At 34.2% G+C, this 18,949-nt stretch overlaps 2 protein-coding genes across 13 annotated transcripts in view; one reads left to right on the top strand and one right to left on the bottom strand.

The window, feature by feature from the left end:
- b6 (pentraxin-related protein b6) overlaps positions 1 to 7,330 on the top strand; it is a 60,953-nt gene extending 53,623 nt beyond the window's left edge. The window contains exons 5-9 of the mRNA XM_076134526.1: positions 2,167 to 2,260; positions 2,342 to 2,432; positions 2,497 to 3,108; positions 3,947 to 4,137; positions 6,803 to 7,330. Coding sequence (XP_075990641.1) covers positions 2,167 to 2,260; positions 2,342 to 2,432; positions 2,497 to 3,108; positions 3,947 to 4,137; positions 6,803 to 6,976 — 1,162 coding nt within the window. The 3' untranslated portion in view covers positions 6,977 to 7,330. The remainder of the gene's footprint in view (positions 1 to 2,166; positions 2,261 to 2,341; positions 2,433 to 2,496; positions 3,109 to 3,946; positions 4,138 to 6,802) is intronic.
- The window catches only part of LOC142986186 (coiled-coil domain-containing protein AGAP005037), a 387,196-nt gene that overhangs the window by 95,838 nt on the left and 272,409 nt on the right, over positions 1 to 18,949 (bottom strand). For all 12 annotated transcript variants that reach the window (XM_076134511.1, XM_076134516.1, XM_076134514.1 and 9 more), the window contains 2 exons: positions 9,446 to 9,599; positions 8,661 to 8,729 (listed from right to left, as the gene is read on the bottom strand). In XM_076134511.1, the coding sequence (XP_075990626.1) occupies positions 8,661 to 8,729; positions 9,446 to 9,599 (223 nt within the window). The remainder of the gene's footprint in view (positions 1 to 8,660; positions 8,730 to 9,445; positions 9,600 to 18,949) is intronic.

The raw sequence follows: 18,949 nt of genomic DNA, 5'->3' as shown, positions 1-18,949 counted from the left end.
CTTGCCCTGTAAATGGCGTAAGCTCACGCTATTTCACAGGACTAAGATTTCTAATAACGAAATTTGGGGTTGTATCTCATGCACTGTCCACTTAATAATGTAATAAATTGTATTATTTTGTAAGAAATAGAGCAATATGCAATTTTCTATACGCCCTATCCAATCACAGAACCGGAAGCTTTTCTTTGGCTTTGACAATAAGCCTTTGGGTGGCCTTTTGCTGCTAGCCTTTGACTTTTGCGTAGAAGAATTTTTCAATTACATATTTTTGTAAAGGATTTTTTACCTATATCGAACCCGTATCTCTACGTGATTTGAGTTTTGTTCTTTTCTTTGATTGCTAGGTTTAAACTAGATTGATAAAGACAAAATTTTGAATAACTAATCGAATCGTAAATCGCTTTGCTAAATGAATAATTTTATCTCACGTAGATTTAAAAAATATTTAGTAGTTAAAACAATTTAAGTTTATTTTCTGTATGTTTCATGCGATCTAATAAATTTATTCGTGTGTTGAGAAAATTTGCATGGTTTCGTATTTTCCATTTTTCTAATTAATGCGTTTTAAATTTAACGTTATTTTACACGTTGAAGCTCGCACGCTGTCTATAAAAAGGCGCCCCAGAATTCCAATTATGGTTTTATTTTTCAACTAAGTGCTTTTCATTTTTAATTAATATAATAATGTAGTGTTTTAAAATATTACTTTGTTGTATCTAGTAGGAGATGAGTGGGGAAAATTTATAGAGAGGTGTATCGTATTACGAGCGCAGGGATTGATAGTTTTATAAATTAGTTAGTAGATTTTTGTTCTCTACCAATTTTTTTTTATTGGGGAACCGACTTTTAAAAAGAAGGCTATTAGTTCGTCTGTATTTTATTTCTTTAAGTTAGCTACTTCGTAACTTTTTATTGGGTAGAACATGCATTTGGTGGATTTTTTTAAAAAGGTAGTGCTACCCTTGCCTCATTTCTCCTATTTTTATCTAGATCTGAGTCTTTAGTATAACAGTAAATGATAGTCATAATTGTTCGAAGAGTTGATAAAGTTATATTTTGCGTTAAAACAGTTTTTTCTAAGAATTATTTCTTCTACCACGATAGAGCGATTTTATGTATGTATAGCTTCCTTAAAGATGTGGACATAGTAAAGCTAAGAACCTATAAGTACTGCATCTAAAAGACTATTCAGCGGCCGAGCTGACTGCCATGTACCTAGTGAGCTGTGAAATGTTAAAGCCGTCGCCCGACGTCCAGCCATTCAATGTCGCACTAAGTCCACTTTGAGACTACTTGATCAATATCTTATATATATTACAAACCAATATGTTGGGAGATACTATAAATTGAAGTTATGTTATTACACATAATACACATATTATTATGTATTATTACGCCTGTTACACCCGAAAGTGTAGAAAGTGTTTAAAATTCTCCAACGTTTACAAAAAATGTTTGTCCCGTGTAAGAGGGGGCGAGCCTATTGCCATTTGCCGGGGATGTTACCAAACTCCGGCTTACCATTGAGAAATATTCTTAAAAAATATCTAAGACCTATAAGACTTAATTTGCCTGGCCTTAGCCCCCCTCAGAGCTTTCAACGCAAAAAACTTATTCTGTGACCAAAAGCGGATTTCGTTTATCCGTAAGTAATATTGTATAGCATGTTTGAAAAAAAATTATTCACATAAAAAGTACGAATTTGTTGTTCATGAAGGAGTCATACTCGCACACAAAAAATATGAAAAAAAAACCTGAATTTAAAGTCTACTTCTTTATTGAAGTCGACTAATAAATATTTGAGTAAGTCTGTAGCAGCCGTAACAATCGCGTCGTTGTCAAAAAATCTCTATTTTACATTGCTCTATATGTACATGCAAACTTTTTATGTAAAGCGTGCTGTGTAATAAATCAAACAAAAATGTTATAGAATTTATATTGAAATAGACTCTAGACTAAATAGAGACTAGAAAATTGGTAGCATAGTAATGCAAGTCTTTTAATGCAAAATTCTAATATGTATTGTAATAAAACATTTTTAATATAACAGGTTTCATACATAAATATCATATTATATGGAAACGTTCAGTCAGATTCAATTAATTGTGACTTTGTACATCTCACAAAGCAGTCGACATTTAATTTAAAACGAAATCAATTCCGCAGTTGGTATCACTCGTGTCAATCGTGGAACGGAAAAACAGGCGAATGGCAAATATGGGTGAACGCGGAGCGAGTCGGCAGGGGATTCCACAACAGAGTGAGTCATATTACCATTTTATTGTCACGGAAACATAACCTATCAACAAAATATACGAAACGATTTTTTTTTATTTCGCAGCTCGTCGGTCATGTTATTAAAGGAGGTGGTTTGGCAATCTCGGGACAGGATCAATCGCTTCTCTACAAGAAAGACATAGAACCAGTTCAAAGTAAGTATCCGTCCGCTAATCGTGTCATTTCGCAAGAACATGCAATAACGTAATCGTGTTACAGGGCAATCCGGTTTGATGGGTGAAATAACAATGCTCCAATTGTACCACGTGGCTCTGACTGCTGGAAAGGCGCACAAAGACCACAAGCATCACCACGTGCACCACTTCAGACACGACGGTACGCCTTTGGAGGCTTCCACGGAAGCCGCTACTGAGCCCCCACCACCACAAGCCACCCCTCTCGGAAATGGCAACTTCTTGATCGGTGGTCAGTTGCAGAGAGCTCCCCAACTCAACTTGGCTGGTGCCCAGCAAATGGTACCGGTACAACTACCTAATGGATTGCAGTTGCAGCAAGAATACGCCAATGGTCAGTTTGGAAACCGCTTGGTATCCGAGCAACTGTTGAACAGTGTACAGCCTATGAATCTGCCTTTGATTCCCGCTTCTATACCCCAAGTGCCGTATACTTCTATCGGTCAAGCCCAAGGATTCCCACGACAATCTTTAGGGCCATCAAAGAGTACAACCGTAGTACTGTCAGGCTCTTTGCTTAACCCCGCTAATGTCAAGTACATTGACGACTCTGTGCAGCACAATTTGTTCAAGAGGGATTCCAAACGGGACAAGAGAGACAACCCCGAAAAAGAGTTGAAGGAAGAACTAAGTTCAGGTCAGTGATCATATCTCATGACATTCGTATTTTATCTGTTTACTTCAAAAAGCTTATACACATAAAAATCACTATAAGAGGCCGCGTAAATCAAAATATGATTTGTGATTTATGTTGGAGAAAATACTTCGGCAAGGCTCTCCTGGGCCTCCCACGTCCTTGATGCTCCCGCATACAAAAATATACAAGCGACTCCTTTCTTTGAAATTATTTCTGATTTAAAATACCTGAGTCCACAGATACAAAGTTATTCGGTTTTTTATAACAATTATTGTATAACAATGGAAATATTTTTGAAGAAAGACTCAGATATAAAAGTTACTCTCCCTATTTACGCATCTAAACCGATACAATGAAGGTAAAAACAAGTTTGTTCAGTTCTCTGCGTGAGAGGAGTTCTCTTAATAAAGTTGTATACAAAAGTATATTTGGGATCTTTTCATATATTCCGCGAAAGTCAACCATCTACACAAAATAACTAGACCATTATGATTTACAATAAGCAGATTACGTGGAATAAATAAATGTGTGCAATGGACCACTGACGCAATTTCCTACTAATTAGCTAAAATTAGCGAAACAAATTTAATCGTATTTTATTGTAGATTTTACAATATTTATGTGGGCTTTCATTTACGCAACCAATGCAACATTCGGTTTCCGTATCTCAAAAGCCAATTATTAAAGTGTCTGAATCTGTGTCTGGCAGAACTCATTAATAAAAATATCCTCCAGAAAATGTAATTTCACTTGTGTGGGACTCAGTTTTATAATTTTATAACTACGTTTGTTTTTTGGTAACATTACTAATAAGATAAACTAATAATTGCTTTTATAGTTTCAGGAAAGAAAGACAAGCGTGGTCTAGTGGCCTTGTCTGATGGGTCGATCGTGGACGAAGCTCTGCTGAGTCCCGACCCCGTGGCTCAAAGCGAGCAAGAAGAGGAGATGATGTTCCAACAATCACTATTGAATGGTCTCGCCGGGTTCGTTGGAAACTTGCCCGTGCAGAACTTGCAGAAAGAAACGGTTTGTACAAATTTCTATATATAACTTAATTTCAGGAATTGGTTATTGTACTGGCTAAAAAATGGTTCATAAATTGTGCGTTAATCACTGTATTACAAGGTGAGACAATTACGTAGTTCGTTTAGAATGCGAAGATGGCAGGACTCTAGACATGGTTAAAATCAGTAAACCATATTATTATGATAACCAAACGAAGAATACGAACGTAATGGGAAGAAGGGTTTTTATAAACACAGATTTTGTATCTTAGAATATAGATCATATTATGACCTTTATCATCAAAAGTAATCACAAAGATTGCAAATCTCACTATAAACAAAGTCGGAAAATAATAATTGCATATGCAATTTGAAAACTTGAGTAAATATCAGTACTAATCAAAGGGAAGCTGATTTATACTCATCATTAAAATCAAGGACACTTGAGAAAGAATAACTACAGAGCTGTCATATAAACTGCTAGTTATAGGCGGATAAGCTCCGTTTAATTTATATTGAAGAATAAAGACTAATTGGTCGGTTGCTTTATTCATAAAATCCTTCAATCCTCGGTCCAGCTGATTAGTAATTGTATTTATAACTTACCTCTTTTATTATGTAAGAGACGTACAATAATAGTCAAATTAGAGGTATAATATTGGAATAAAATGAGGTAGAGACTCAACACCGTTTCGGCGATCGAAAATAGATACAGACCTAGATAATCACGAGAAACCAATATTTGGGAACTTTGACCTTAAGAAACTTTCATCAGAGACATTGAGCAGAAATAGATTACTAAGTTTTCGGAGGCGAATTTTCGAAGTATTAAAATTTGGTTGCGTTTTAAATTATATTTAAAATTCAAATTTTTTACAAATACAATATTACGCCTGTTATACCTATCGGTAGGTAGAGGTGAAAAGCACCCACGCTTCGCCATTAATAAAAATAGTACTTTGTGCGGCTTGGGAATCGAATCCATGACCTTGTAGCTTAACCTCAAAGAGCGATCCGCACAGCTGTTGTTATTAAGCCGCTCCTCATTAGGAAATCAAAGTTGCAATCACTTTACGAGGCTCCCTTTACATAATTATATGACTGAACTATAAGCTCTAAATCTAAGTAGCAAATAAATCGAAGCTGTACACTTAATCACGTTGTAGCCTACTTTATTAAATATGACGCTTCCTCCTTAGCAATATCTTAACAGATATTATATAATATTATGCAAGAATATTGCATTTAGATAAAACTGAATTAATGCACAGTCACGATCACTAAAATGTTATACCGGGAAAATATCAAGCCTTACAAGCCGATGACGTAAAATAACTATGTGAAACTAACGAGCAATAAATAATATTATGATCAATTTATAACAATATTTGGAAAACTATTTATAAAAAATTAATACTAGGTATTTTGATCATTCTTGATCTTTACCAACAATACTCCCTACTTGCTGCTTCTATACTACTAAATCTGTTAAGAGATTTAAAATAGCTTGAAAACTACTGAGTTTAAAAATCAGGTCATTATACTTTTCCCACGAGCTCACAACATCCTCTTCATAAATAATTCCATAACAGTTATTAAAATGCTATTAGCATGTTAAAGGGCACAGCTTCGATGCTTTCGTCATTCAAAACACAATATCCTGGCCGATATTCATATGCAATAGCCGATAATGAAACCTTTGAGGCAACGAAATCATGTTATAAGAACATAATCGATAACTTAAACGAAGAAGGTTCCTAGGTATGTACCAGATTTCGGTAATTTTCCCAAGTCCTTACTAAGGTATTGAAAACGATCTGCGTCGTAAATTGCGGTACGTGAAACTATTAAGACTTTGATGAACCAAATACTCTACGAAGACATCACTAGTTACAAGACTGTACCTGATACAAGGTAGAATGTTAATAAAAAATCTAAAGCGCTATTCGTATCAAAAAGTCCCAAATATAAAACGCAATACCATTACAAAATGTATCAACAAAATGAGATCAAAACCACTGTTCAATGTACCACAAAACAAGATAAACAAACAAAAGCTGAAGAATCAATAAAGCCCTACTCTTCGTTGCAATTTAGTTAGTTTAATCTACATATTGGCTGATATTACACAAACGTTATACCGAACAATATCGAGGGAAATTGAAATATCGATAGTACACAAGATGTACAAGTTTATACAAGAACTGCGAACGTTTTTATGAAACCTTTATAATACAAAAGCTTATGAGTAGTTCTATAAAGTTCACGAGTTTGTTTGACTTGTTCTTCTTGAGAATGCACGAAAAAATAATATGTAAGGAGATAATATTATGCTTGAATAAAACGATTTCTTCAGTAAATTGTGCGAAGTTTATGCAAGTTTAACTTGAGCTCTCTATAGGATCAATTTCAAATTGTAAGATAATTGTACCTGTATAACGCATACACAAAAATTGTTTAAGACAAGTAGATAATCGGACATTTTTGTTTTGAAGGCGCTAAGCATAAAACAAACTTAATATTAAAACGATTAGAATTCAATTGACACATTTTTCTTAATTACTTAATAACCACTAAAAGCTCCGATATTCGACAATTGTATTCCTGAAAAATTTACAGTATTCCTATGTAAGTATTTTTTCTAAAATGTGCCAAGTTAATTCTAAAAGTATGACCATAAATTACAGGTTGACGAGAGAGAACCCGCTGAAGCCGAAGTGAAGGCGGTCATGGAGGTATGCAGTGGATGCGCCCGCGAACCATTCAAGAAGGCTTTAGTCATCTCCTGGAGGGCCACACCTAAGAAACTCTACAGCGGTGCACACTACTACAAGGGACTACCTATTTGCAGGGCCTTTTAATAAACGATTGTTTTATATACTATAATGTACAAAGCTTTATATTATAAGTATATACGATGTGAAGGCAGTCTACGACTAACACCTCGAACATTGTGTCTCCACTAATGCCATCTATTAAATATAAATCGTCTTATATTTTTGTATAAATTTTGTAGTAATTGTCGACTGATGTTGCCAGTTGTTTAAGTATCGGTGTAAGTGTAAATTAGTCATTGGATGTCGGAACAACTCGATGTTGATATTATTTATTGTAGTTCTAAGTGTGCATTAAATACTACTTGTATACTTTTCTTTAGTTTTAAGTACATACTATCAATTTGTTACCATTTTTTTAAATAAATCTTTTTTTTAAAACGTGTGTTTGTTTTTGAAAACCAGAGCAATGTGTCAGTGTCATGCTTAAATTGCTTGACATAAAGACGCAGATTACACTGGGCTTGTTTTCAAGTTAAAGCTATACAAAATCAGTAGATCAATCAGCATCATAGCTTTCATCTTATATTCAACAGTTTAGGAAAAATAAAACTAACTGCGGAATGACCGTAATTACTTTACGCGACGCGATCAGAAACGAGAATTTTCAGCCGAAACTACTGAGTGTACAAATTTGACAGATATAAAAACTCCTAAAGAAGTGTAGAGGAGCACTATGAGAGGATTTTTGGGAAATTCCCCCGAAGGAGGTAAGTATAAAAGGGAAAATCTTTTAAAAGACAGATCAGTAAAAAGTGGTAAAAATAAAGTAGACGCGGGCGAAGTCGCGGGCGGCCGCTAGAGAATAATAAAATTTTTGAAAAATCCATGTGTTAGTATTGCACCGCTGTAAATATAAAAATAGAAGTAATAACAATAGCAGCAGTACAAATCCGATCATGTTCCCGTTCATTGTATACAAGACAAACAATCCGTAATATAACTGCTAGATAAATGTATACAAGTAATTAAATGTGACGCGTTTTTCGTTACACGTGTACACAAAGTAGGGTTCCTTAGTTAACGCGCTCGAAATAAATAGTACTTTATTATCAAGTAAGTTTTCCATATAATTTGGAATATTCAGTAATATTAAAGATGCGCCGGTTTATTAGTTAGATAGAAATTAAATGAGAAAAATATTTTAATCATTTGAATGTAATGTAAATGTAAGGTACTTTGCTGATAATATAGAGTAAAAGTATGCTTAATCTACTAGATGGATTGATATTTTTTAGAGAAATAATGTTATTGCATTACCTTTTTTTTTGATAAATACGGAAATCAAAGGTACCAAAAAGTCTAAATATATTATCAATGTCTCAACCGGCAAACCTTTTTTTTTTACTAATTTATTCCCAGTTCAAGTAAGCGAAGAAGAATCGCATGTCAGACTCGTCTGCCTTATATATTACGTGTATTGAAACTTTAAAATCCCCGACGAATCAAATTTTGCAATTAATTAATTGTTATTTTGTCAGCAAAATCAAACGAAAATGTTCAAAACACGACTCAACTCTGTAACTCTAGCATAGTCGACCCAAAAATCCTTCCCGGTACCCAATTTTCGCAGAAACACCGAATATTGAAGGGAGACATAATCGGTTGTATACTCCTGCACCAACCTTTGATCGACGAAGTGCGTTGATGAACTGCAAACTGCCGAGCTGCCGAACCAATCTTACCTCGTGTTGTTATATATGACACTTACCTTCGACTTATGCACGTGCTGGTGATGGTACTCAGAGTCGATCTCAGGCTCGCTGAAGTAGCTCTGGTCCTGGTAAAAAAAGTACCAATCAACAACCAATACCGCTGAAAAGCAACTGTCATAAAAAGATTCCTAAAATCTTTCGGAGATATGAAATTGAGTGATACCACTAAAAGTTAATTCTGTTAATGTTCAGTGTTTAAACCAGTACTATTTTATTATTTTTTTGATTTGATTGATGTTATCCTAAGTCTTAAATTCTCCACAACTCGAATCAGGCTCGAAATATTTATAAATACTTTTTCTTTTGACAGATAAGATTCGTTTTCAAAATTAAACTGTACTGCGCCAAATTATTTTTTAATTTGCCAGTAATATTTGAGCACTACTAAAATTAGAGTGACATTTCAGCCGTTCTAATTCAACAATATGCTATACAAACCACGACATCAAGTGGTTTTAGCGAGCGACATTAAAATTAGAGAGCTTTCATATAACCCAGACAACTAATGGACCGTGCGACCCCTATTGGCTACGTGCAAATGCTGAAAAATACCCGATGGTCATCACTTTTCAAATAAAAAGCGGAAGCAAATAAACAATGTTTTTCGATCGGGAAAGCGACGTTTGATTGAAAAATGCCGTAGTAGAGTTCGTTTTACGTTTTATTCCGATCAAGGTCTCTACTTTAAGGTTTCCAGTTAACGGAGTGACAACACTTGTGTTGCGTAGCTCCTGTACCTTTAGCCGGAAAAGAAACAAACAGAAAAATACGGGTTTCTTACCTGGTCCCAGCTGGATGGGCCTGAGCATGAAGCAGCGCCTGGAGGCATGGCGAGGGATCCCACTCCGACGGCGCCAGGGAAGGCACCGCCACCGATGTCCGTCGCCTCGAAGAGACGAAGGACGGATCGGTCCCTGATGTCCCGAAGATGGGCCCTGGACAAAGAAAAACATTTACTTCAGCCTAAGGTTTTAAGGAAAAGATTTTATATATTGTAGAACTGTGAAACCGTTAAGTCGAGATTTATAAAAGAAATAAAGAAGTATCCGTTACCGCAAAACTCAGCCAAATGGAAACGACATGCGACTATCTTTGAAACTGCTGCACCTAACACGTCGTCATTTAAAACTACATAGCTTCTATCTCCACCTCTATTTGGAGCAAACAATTCCGACTCGTTGAATAGACGTAATCTAAAACACGGTCTACGCCTGTTAATAATTCTCTACATTTTGTTCTCTATTAAGTTAGAATTATACGCTCGTGTTTCCGCCTAAACGTTCATTCCAGGCTTAAACAGCTGGATAATTGGCCGAATATATTCCTAGAACCGGACACTACTCAAACTAAAGCTGAGGATTACCAAATTTGGCATGAGATAATAATTGAAGCCATTTAAACTGCCAACAATGTCGTTATCATGTTATTTTAAAGTGCGATTTTTAAAAGGAGAAACGCTCTACGAATTGTGGTTTTAATTTAATTAGGTGCAGGACGACTTTATCAATGTTTGAATGGACTAAGCTTTCTAGTAAATTGAAACTTGGATAGCAAGTCGTACGCCTCGGCGTAAATGTAAGAAGCGGGACTTGCACACGCTACACGGTCGACAGACATTGAATAGTGCAGGTACATCCATTAAAGTAACTCATTTGACGCCACCTGTTGTAAAGTAAATATTATCTATATGAGGGTTCTTCAGTAGATAGTATTTATATTAATATTTACTGACAACCAACATCTTCTCACTCATTACTGGAAGCATAGGTGCTTACGTTGAGTGAATGATGATCCTTTCAGATTTTAGTTTCACGTGTGAAATATTCACACGTTTAATTTGCAGGTATACGATTTCAAATGTGCTACATTTCTAAAGAGATTTAGTAAAAAGGGCTTTTGCTATTTTAAAGTCTTTTTATAGGTACGCCCTTTTCCTACCCTTTGATTTATTAGTAAAGGAAAAAAAAGAGATTCTTTACTTTCGGAACAATTGAAAAAAAAAAATAATCGTTGTTACCTTTATATGGCAAATATGTGCAAGGAAAAGGTAAAAAATATTTTTTCTTTCGATTACAGATTTTAATTGCACAAAATATTTTAAATACAAGTTTTACAGAGTTATTTTACACAGTATTTGCCAAAATGAAAAACTGTTTAGGAAAAATTATATTTTTCCTGTAGCGTGAAATAGTAAAGGCTTTTTCTTTGTATTGCCAAACTACCTGTTGCGTCCGCCGAGCGACTTGTGAATAATTTGCGCGACTTAAACAGATATAGTTCAACCGCGTACATTGTTAACGCAAAGTTTTATTCAGGTCAAAAGTTACTCCAACGCTAAATGTAAGAAATTGTATGAAAAACGTGAAGCTACGTTTTAAATATTGTTCTGGATTTACTCCGACTCAAAAACTTTACTAATTAATATTTTTTCAAGAGAAACTCTAGTATTTTAAAATATAGATTTTGAAAACGAAAGTCCATTTTTCTATGCTAAAAATAAGCTCAGTAACCTTTTTTTGGTTATTCAATCAATTACTTATAAAATTATTCCGATGGGAAATTATTTCCTATTTTAGCGAAAGTGAGATCATTACCGCGATCAAAGAAAAGTAAACTTCATAATATTGAGACCGAAAACATTAGAATTAGAATCGACGTCATAAACGGAAATAAACGTAGACCTGTCAATTCTTATTTATATCTTCAAAAACCTCACTCCTAATGGTAGTAGTGAGGTATAATAATATGGAAATTATGGCTCAAACGCGACCATATTGTGCCTATTTCCGAAATTTTAACATTCAAATAGTAAACGAGGTGAAATTATAACATTGTACAGAACCCGTGGAGGAATAAATCGAGTTATAAGAAGGATCGAACGGCTTATTATATTTTTTTAGTTTTAAGAAGTGGTTTCAGTATATAAAATTTGAAGACAAATTATTGCGTATGCAAAGAGCAAAAGGAAGGAAAACTTTCTCTCCTTCCGAGTTATTAAGCATGTCTTTTGAAAAAGTACTGATCAGTGCGTGAAACCTGAACATTATGTTTTCTACTGTGTCGTAGAATTCTATCTTCCTTGAAACCAAACTAGTTCCATAATAAAGTAATGTATGTCCCAAAGCATGAAAACTAAAGTTACTTCGCGAATACTTGATTTTAAACTACTAAAAGTCACTTTCAATCATTTGCAAAAGCTGATCAGTGCGTAAAATCATGTCATTGTTTTTTATTGTATCCGTGATGCAAGCGCTAAAAGATTTTAAAGAATTTTAATCTCCATTGACATCAAACCAGTTTCATGATAAAGTAATAATTAATGTCCTAAACTATGGAATGTAAAGTTTCTTCGCGAATAGTTCATTTTCTAACTACTCAAAGTCACTTTAAGCAACAAACTAAAGTTTTAATGAGAAAATTGGTTTAAAATGATTTTTATTACATCAAGTTACTCAGTAGTTTCAAGTAGATGAAGCGCATACTTCATAGAATTACTTCGTCTAGTTGAGGCCAAGCTTGTCCACAAATTAATCAATCTAATTACCGAAGCTTGTACCAATATTCTAGGCTCCAGCGGCTGGGAGCTGCATATTTCAAAGATAATGCGCACTTACTGCTCTTAGAAGTTTTAACAGGATATTACTAATAAATCCTTTCTAAATTTGAATTGTAATAATAAAGCTGGTAAAGTGCCTTGTTTTTTTTTTAATGATTTAGGCATTTTTAGATCCTTCTTTCACTAAGTTTGGTTGTATTAATAGAAAAAATATGATTTCTTGTCTTATTAATTTTTTTCCAGTTATAAGTCCAATGTTTATGCATGTACTTAATTTTTTTGCAAACATTAAAAAAGTTTGGAATTTATTGCTTATAAAATTATTTTAAACATATCGTCGCTTACTGAAGCGTTTTGAAATATTTATTTTTAATTTATCTCCATTTACTTAGTTAAGGAATTATAATAAAACATAATAATATGATTTCGATTCGTTAAAACCTTTACCGATTAGTTTTTAGTCCAATGTTTAAGTAACTAAATTTTATTTGCAAAAATATGAAAGGTTTGAAGTGCTTTGCGTATATAATTTATTTTAGGCTACCCGTCCCGTCGCTTACTGAAATATTTTTCATAATCTATTTTTATTTTATCTTGATATTATAGGAAATGATCTAAATATTTAAAGACATCTTCATAAAATCTGAATTTAAAAATAGCGTAATATTAGCAAGGTTTCAGTTTCCTTATTACTTTCTGTCTTGAATGTATATGAGTTGACTTTTCCGTTATTTATTCGTATCGCGTCGTATCCTTTTAATATTTATTTATAGGATACATTATATATTTCAGTTTAAACAAACAAAGTGAAAATACCTTTTTAGACAAATTATTAAATAGCAGATAAAAGTTTTAAGATTTCAGTTTAATCTAGTTTGATATTTTTCTTCCAATGTGCTAAAATATGCTTGAAACTTTATTCAAACTATTTCAACACGTAAAAAGTACTTAAAATTAACACAGCATATGTTATAACAATCAATAGGACCAGCAGAATGCATAAATGATTAACTTAAGAACAATAAGTGAAGAAAAAAGCAATAATTATTTTTCCAAGAGAAGAAAAAACAAAAATAAAATTTTCCTCCTAAAAATAAATAAAATACATGATTAAAATAATTCTCCCCATATATACGTGCGTCGAGCTAATAATCTAATACCAGTGACAACATAAACATAACAGGGTGAGGGATAAAAATAAAAAAAAGTTGAGCAAAAGTAGATTTTTTCGAAGGAAAAAAATATAGGAGGGTTTAGAATAATTTAAATTTAGCTTACGGGCATCGATGGTCATGGATATGCGTGAAACTTCGGCTCGGCCGCATCGTGGCCAAGCGTCGGAACTTTTCGGAGGAGCGACTGTATGACTGGTTCAGAGGCGGAGGGAATACTGAAGCCTCCCCGAACGCTCGGGGTAGTCCCGTCGCGCCACGACAACCTCACGACAACGCCTCGCGCCTAAATATGCCTCATAACTTACTTTTTGTACGTAAGTTATTGTTTTCTTTTGTTTTTCCGATACTGCGTTTATTCTGTATTTATTTTATACGTTATAAAAAAGTTTTGCTATGTAGTTTCATAATAAAAATCGGATTATTTTATGAAAAAAGTTCTTAAAGTAATGGTTTTACTTTATTAAAGTACCTATTTCATTTTCTTAGAGATGTTTAACAAATTTTTATTTCCAGAAAGTTCGTATTATTCCAAACAAACCAACTTTCGATCTCTGTCTAACAAACGCGGCTACAGTAGGAGTGAGCGGGAAAGGTATAGATTTCGTAGCTCCGCCCCCTTTACGGAAAAGCAGGAGCGCGGCGGTAGTCTTAAGGTGACACTTTTCCGGGCAAAAGTAAAGGTTAATAATTAAACACGAAATACAATAATTCTAAATCTAAGAATTAAATATACGACCCGTAACTGTTCTACTGATACCAGAAAAATCATGTTAATATGACATTCGATGCCTTTTTTATTTAACGTTTACGTTGTTTAATATTTTTATACATCTAGTGTAAGGCACTTGTCCCACCAACAGCGAGTAAACGGTTAACTATCGACTATTTTCTCGCTCAAGAAACGTACAATAGATATAACATTCCGTGTAAATAAAAGAGATGCATATACAAATAGTTGATCGCTGACTGTTCACACTGCCGGCGACGACTCGCTTTGGCTTCTTCCCATTTGGTAAACCTCAAATTATACCTACTAAAAAGTTGCGTTTGATAAACATTTCGTTACTTCATACATTTAATCCTATTTAGTTAAACTATGTTAGTATTGTTATTTTTGTATGGTACAGTCGGTGTGAAATTAAATAAATAATAAATAAATCGTAATAAAGTTTCAAAGTCTTAAGACAAAATCTCGACCATCAAAAAGTACGGCTTATCAGGGAGTAGTACAGTTAAATGTAATTCTGTCAATTTCCAAACTAAAATTTAATTTACTTACGAGTGGAAAGCAGAATTTATTACCTTAGATTTTGAAAAAGCTCCAAGAAATGCAATAAAAAAGACATTTCCAAACATAAACTGTCAAAGGGTGTTTTCATTTTGGCAGAGCGCTATTAAGAAAGGCAAAACCTCTTGACTTGTTACAACATGAAGAATCTCACAATCACGCCAAACGGCTCTTGCACATTTAACCAGGGAGTACATACACGATGGCTGGCTACACGTTATGAGTCAAAGGTAAATTGATTTTGCAGTACCTATTGAAATTAAAGTCTCTCGTCTCTAAATCTAGACTTTTCTTCTCCCACTTACTAATCTATAATATATTATTACTATCATCAGTTTCGTATTTTTTTTTTGTACTTAACTGTACCCATCTCAAATAAAAGTTAAGCAAATGGGAAAAATGTATGAAATCAATAATTTTTACCAAATGCAACTTTTTAGTAGGTATTCGTTGAGGTTTACCAAATGGGAAGTTTACCAAGTGGGAAGTAGCCCTCGCATTACTAGATTTTTTGCTAAGCGACAAGCTGTCAAAAATGGACTAGCCCAACGCGAGTCCATTTTTGACAGCTTGTCGCTTAGCAAAAAATCTAGTAATGCGAGTCGTCGCCGGCAGTGTTAACAGTCAGCGATCAACTATTTGTATATGCATCTCTTTTATTTACACGGAATGTTATATCTATTGTACGTTTCTTGAGCGAGAAAATGGTCGATAGTTAATCGTTTACTCGCTGTTGGTGGGACAAGTGCCATAAGTCAATCAAACTTAATTGAAAATAGTTATAAAAAGGTCACTGCCAAGTTCCTTTAATGGTATAAAAATAACATTTTATTTTCAAGTATGCTCTGAATATAATAAGTTTTTAAATTACCCGGCAAAGTCATTCAAAAGCATGCACCAGTCGCTCTATCTGTTGACAGTTTTTAAACAACAACACGTTAATAGAGTGTTAAAAATTCAATGTGTGCGGCGCTAGATGGCGTTTAACGGACCTTTCTATGGTTTAAAGTAAAGTAAAAATAAACTGAGTGCCTGCGTTCTACGCCAGATGGCAATCAAATACTTCGATAGCCCCTTTGATGATGGAAAAAGTTATTCCTGACTTTATAAAGTAAATGGAACAAATTTAGTCGGAGGTGTAAAGGGAAGATGCTTTGAATTAGGTCGACTTTTTATTTGACTTTATTGTACCTTAACAGACTTGTTCAGTACTTGAATTTATTGTTCGAAGTAATAAAATTTGATTGCCAAACTGGTATTAAATGATACTAAATGAGACTAACCTTAAAAATGACAGATAAAATTTTAATATTTCCTTGATTTCACAAAGCTGTCATAATCATTATTATGTGCTCACGATGGTCAGTAGTCGTTAACTGTTTCTAAGCTTTTCGGACAAACTAGCTATGGCCCGCGGCCACAACCACAAAAATGAGTTTACCCTATGTAAAAAGTATCCTATGTGCTAATATAGGTTATAAACTATATTGGCATCAAATTTCACTAAAATCCGATTTTTAGTTTTGTTTTGTGAAAATGAAACAAACATAAATTAATATCTTTGCAAACTTTCACATCTATTATACTCGTAGGATTATTAACCAGCAATGTAAATAAAAGAGGCAAGGGAAATTATAAGAAGAAATGTATCAAGTAGCGTTCTTTAGTCTGTGCCTACCCCTATGGAAAAGAGGTGTGATTTAAGTGGGATTCAATATTAAAGTCGGTTATATCTTCTACTGAAGAAATATCGGATTTCTCATTGCTACCATGGGAACACCGATGCCCAAAGGGGCAACCGATATTCGGGCGATTACGGAACGTATGAAATCAAAACAAAAGTGGCAATATGAGGTAGTGATACAATTACCATTCAATCTTTCGGAGAAGAGGCGTGATTGCAAGACAAATGATATGTTTTATTTTGGATAACACTTAACCTTAATGAGGGCTAATTAGGTAATTTTCCATGATTGAAATAATATATTTGTTGCGTAACTGATGAGGAAAATGTTATTTTTTCCTGGACATGTTCGATTAAGATCAAACGAAGATTATGTTAAATTAGCTGAACCGCGCAACTTCGCTTGCGTCACATAAGAGAGAATGGGTCAAAAATTTCCCCGTTTTTGTAAATTTTTTCACTGGTACTCTGCTCCTATTGTTAGTAGCGTGATGATATATAGCCTATAACTTTCCTCGATAAATGGACTATCTAACACTGAAAGAATTTTTCAAATAACATTTTACGTAGAACCACCAAATTGTGGCACTTTGGGTGGGTATCTCACCTATGTTGCAATGACTTTTTTAACTGCTTCATAACAGCCGTCATCAAGTTATTTCCGTTCTTAAGTTACGTGGGAACACATTCCTTTCCACAAAAATGATATAATTAACTTTCTACATATACAATTACAATAACAATCAATAACCTATAATCTGTACTAATATTATAAAGCTGAAGAGTTTGTTTGTTTGTTTGTTTGAACGCGCTAATCTCAGGAACTACTGATCCGATTTGAAAAATTCTTTCAGTGTTAGATAGTCTATTTATCGAGGAAGGTTATAGGCTATTATATATCATCACGCTACAACCAATAGGAGCAGAGTAGCAGTAGAAAATGTTACAAAAACGGGAAAAAAGTTGACTCATTCTCTCTTATGTGACGCAAGCGAAGTTGCGCGGGTCAGCTAGTATATATAATATTATAAAGCTCAAGAGTTTATTTTTTTTATTGTTTTTTTGTTTGTTTGAACGCGCTAATCTCAGGAACTACTGGTCCGATTTGAAAAATTCTTTCAGTGTTAGATAGCGCATTTATCGAGGAAGGCTATAGGCTTTATATAATCACGCTACGGCCAATAGGAGCAAAGTACCAGTAAACAATGTTACATAAACGGGGAAAATTTTATTTATTTAAAAAAAAATGGGTCGTCTAATATAATCGGCCAATTATTAGGTTGTTTGAGTCACTATTATTTAGAAGTAATTTGTTGCTGCAGACAGTAGACTTATTATTAAATCGACTACTCCCGTACTTTACCAGTCTCAGTACCAGTCAGTAAGTAACAGCCGCTCAGCGGGCTTATCACGTATCTCAGTTGACAACTAGTGTACGTCAAATTGATGGCCACTATTCAGAACATTGCTGCTTTGACGTAACGTGTTAATCAGTATAATCTAAGGGAGAAATCAACGTATAGCATTATGGCTTTCAAATAGATCCCTGATCAATCTCTCAGGTTATGCTACGCTTGCCAAGGCTAGGCTGATGACATCTAGTAAATAACTATTTGAGTGGAATTAAAACTCAACTCAACCTTCTATTACTATGGGTGCTATGAACTTGCAGACTCCCTTGCAAATAATTTACTATTTTTTTATTTATTTCGCTGTCTGCTTTCAACGCCTACCTGCACTTAGAGATTAGCAGTTCAATAAACTTTCTTATAGTCTCGTTCGGACAATATTTTTATGATTTGCAATGGTTAAGACAATGTATTTAGTATAAAAGTGAAATGGACGTAAGTAACAAAGTAAATATAAACATATTTCTTGTATATCGTAATATATTTGGCCAAATTACCCGCGGCTAACTTATTCCAAATTTAGCAGAACTTGTATTGTACAAATGATAATGTATGCCCGCCATTTGTAAGTAAACTAGCTTCAGCCAGCGACTTTATCCGTGTGAAAATATATCCCGGGGTAAAAATTATACAATGTAGTAATCCAGGTTACAAGTTGTCAATCAAATCAGTAGCAAATTACTTAAGTAATTCAAATCGTGATCTCATAACAGTTTTGGAGTGATTGCGTTACAAAGATTCTTTCAAACATCCACACCGTACCTACTTAAATATGAGTAAGATTTGTAGCAGATTCAAAACAAATACTCAAGCATCTATGTGTCCCTTGTCACACAGGTTTATTGAGACCTTTAGTGGGATTCAACGTTTCTCAAGGATCCCACGATGTCCGACGCAGCTGTGACAGTGGCAAGATGACCATCTTATCCATTCCACTAAATCTACAGACACAAATAGTGTACACACAATCAAAATTCAACTTTTAACTCAAGGAAATATGATTGGATTTTGAGGCGCTATAAATCATAGCCCCTCGGTTCTAGAAGAATGTCAGAATGTTTATTTTGTTACGCTAAACACTGCTGTATTTTTAAGACTTTAAAATTTAAATTCGCCGTCAAACATCCACCAGTCAATCATGTAAGAATCTTTTTACACAGACCAATCCGGAAA

Source organism: Anticarsia gemmatalis, chromosome Z (assembly GCF_050436995.1).
Source record: "Anticarsia gemmatalis isolate Benzon Research Colony breed Stoneville strain chromosome Z, ilAntGemm2 primary, whole genome shotgun sequence".
Lineage (NCBI taxonomy): Eukaryota > Metazoa > Arthropoda > Insecta > Lepidoptera > Erebidae > Anticarsia > Anticarsia gemmatalis.
The sequence above is the reverse complement of the archived record's forward strand: the minus strand, read 5'-3'. Positions and strand labels throughout refer to the sequence as shown.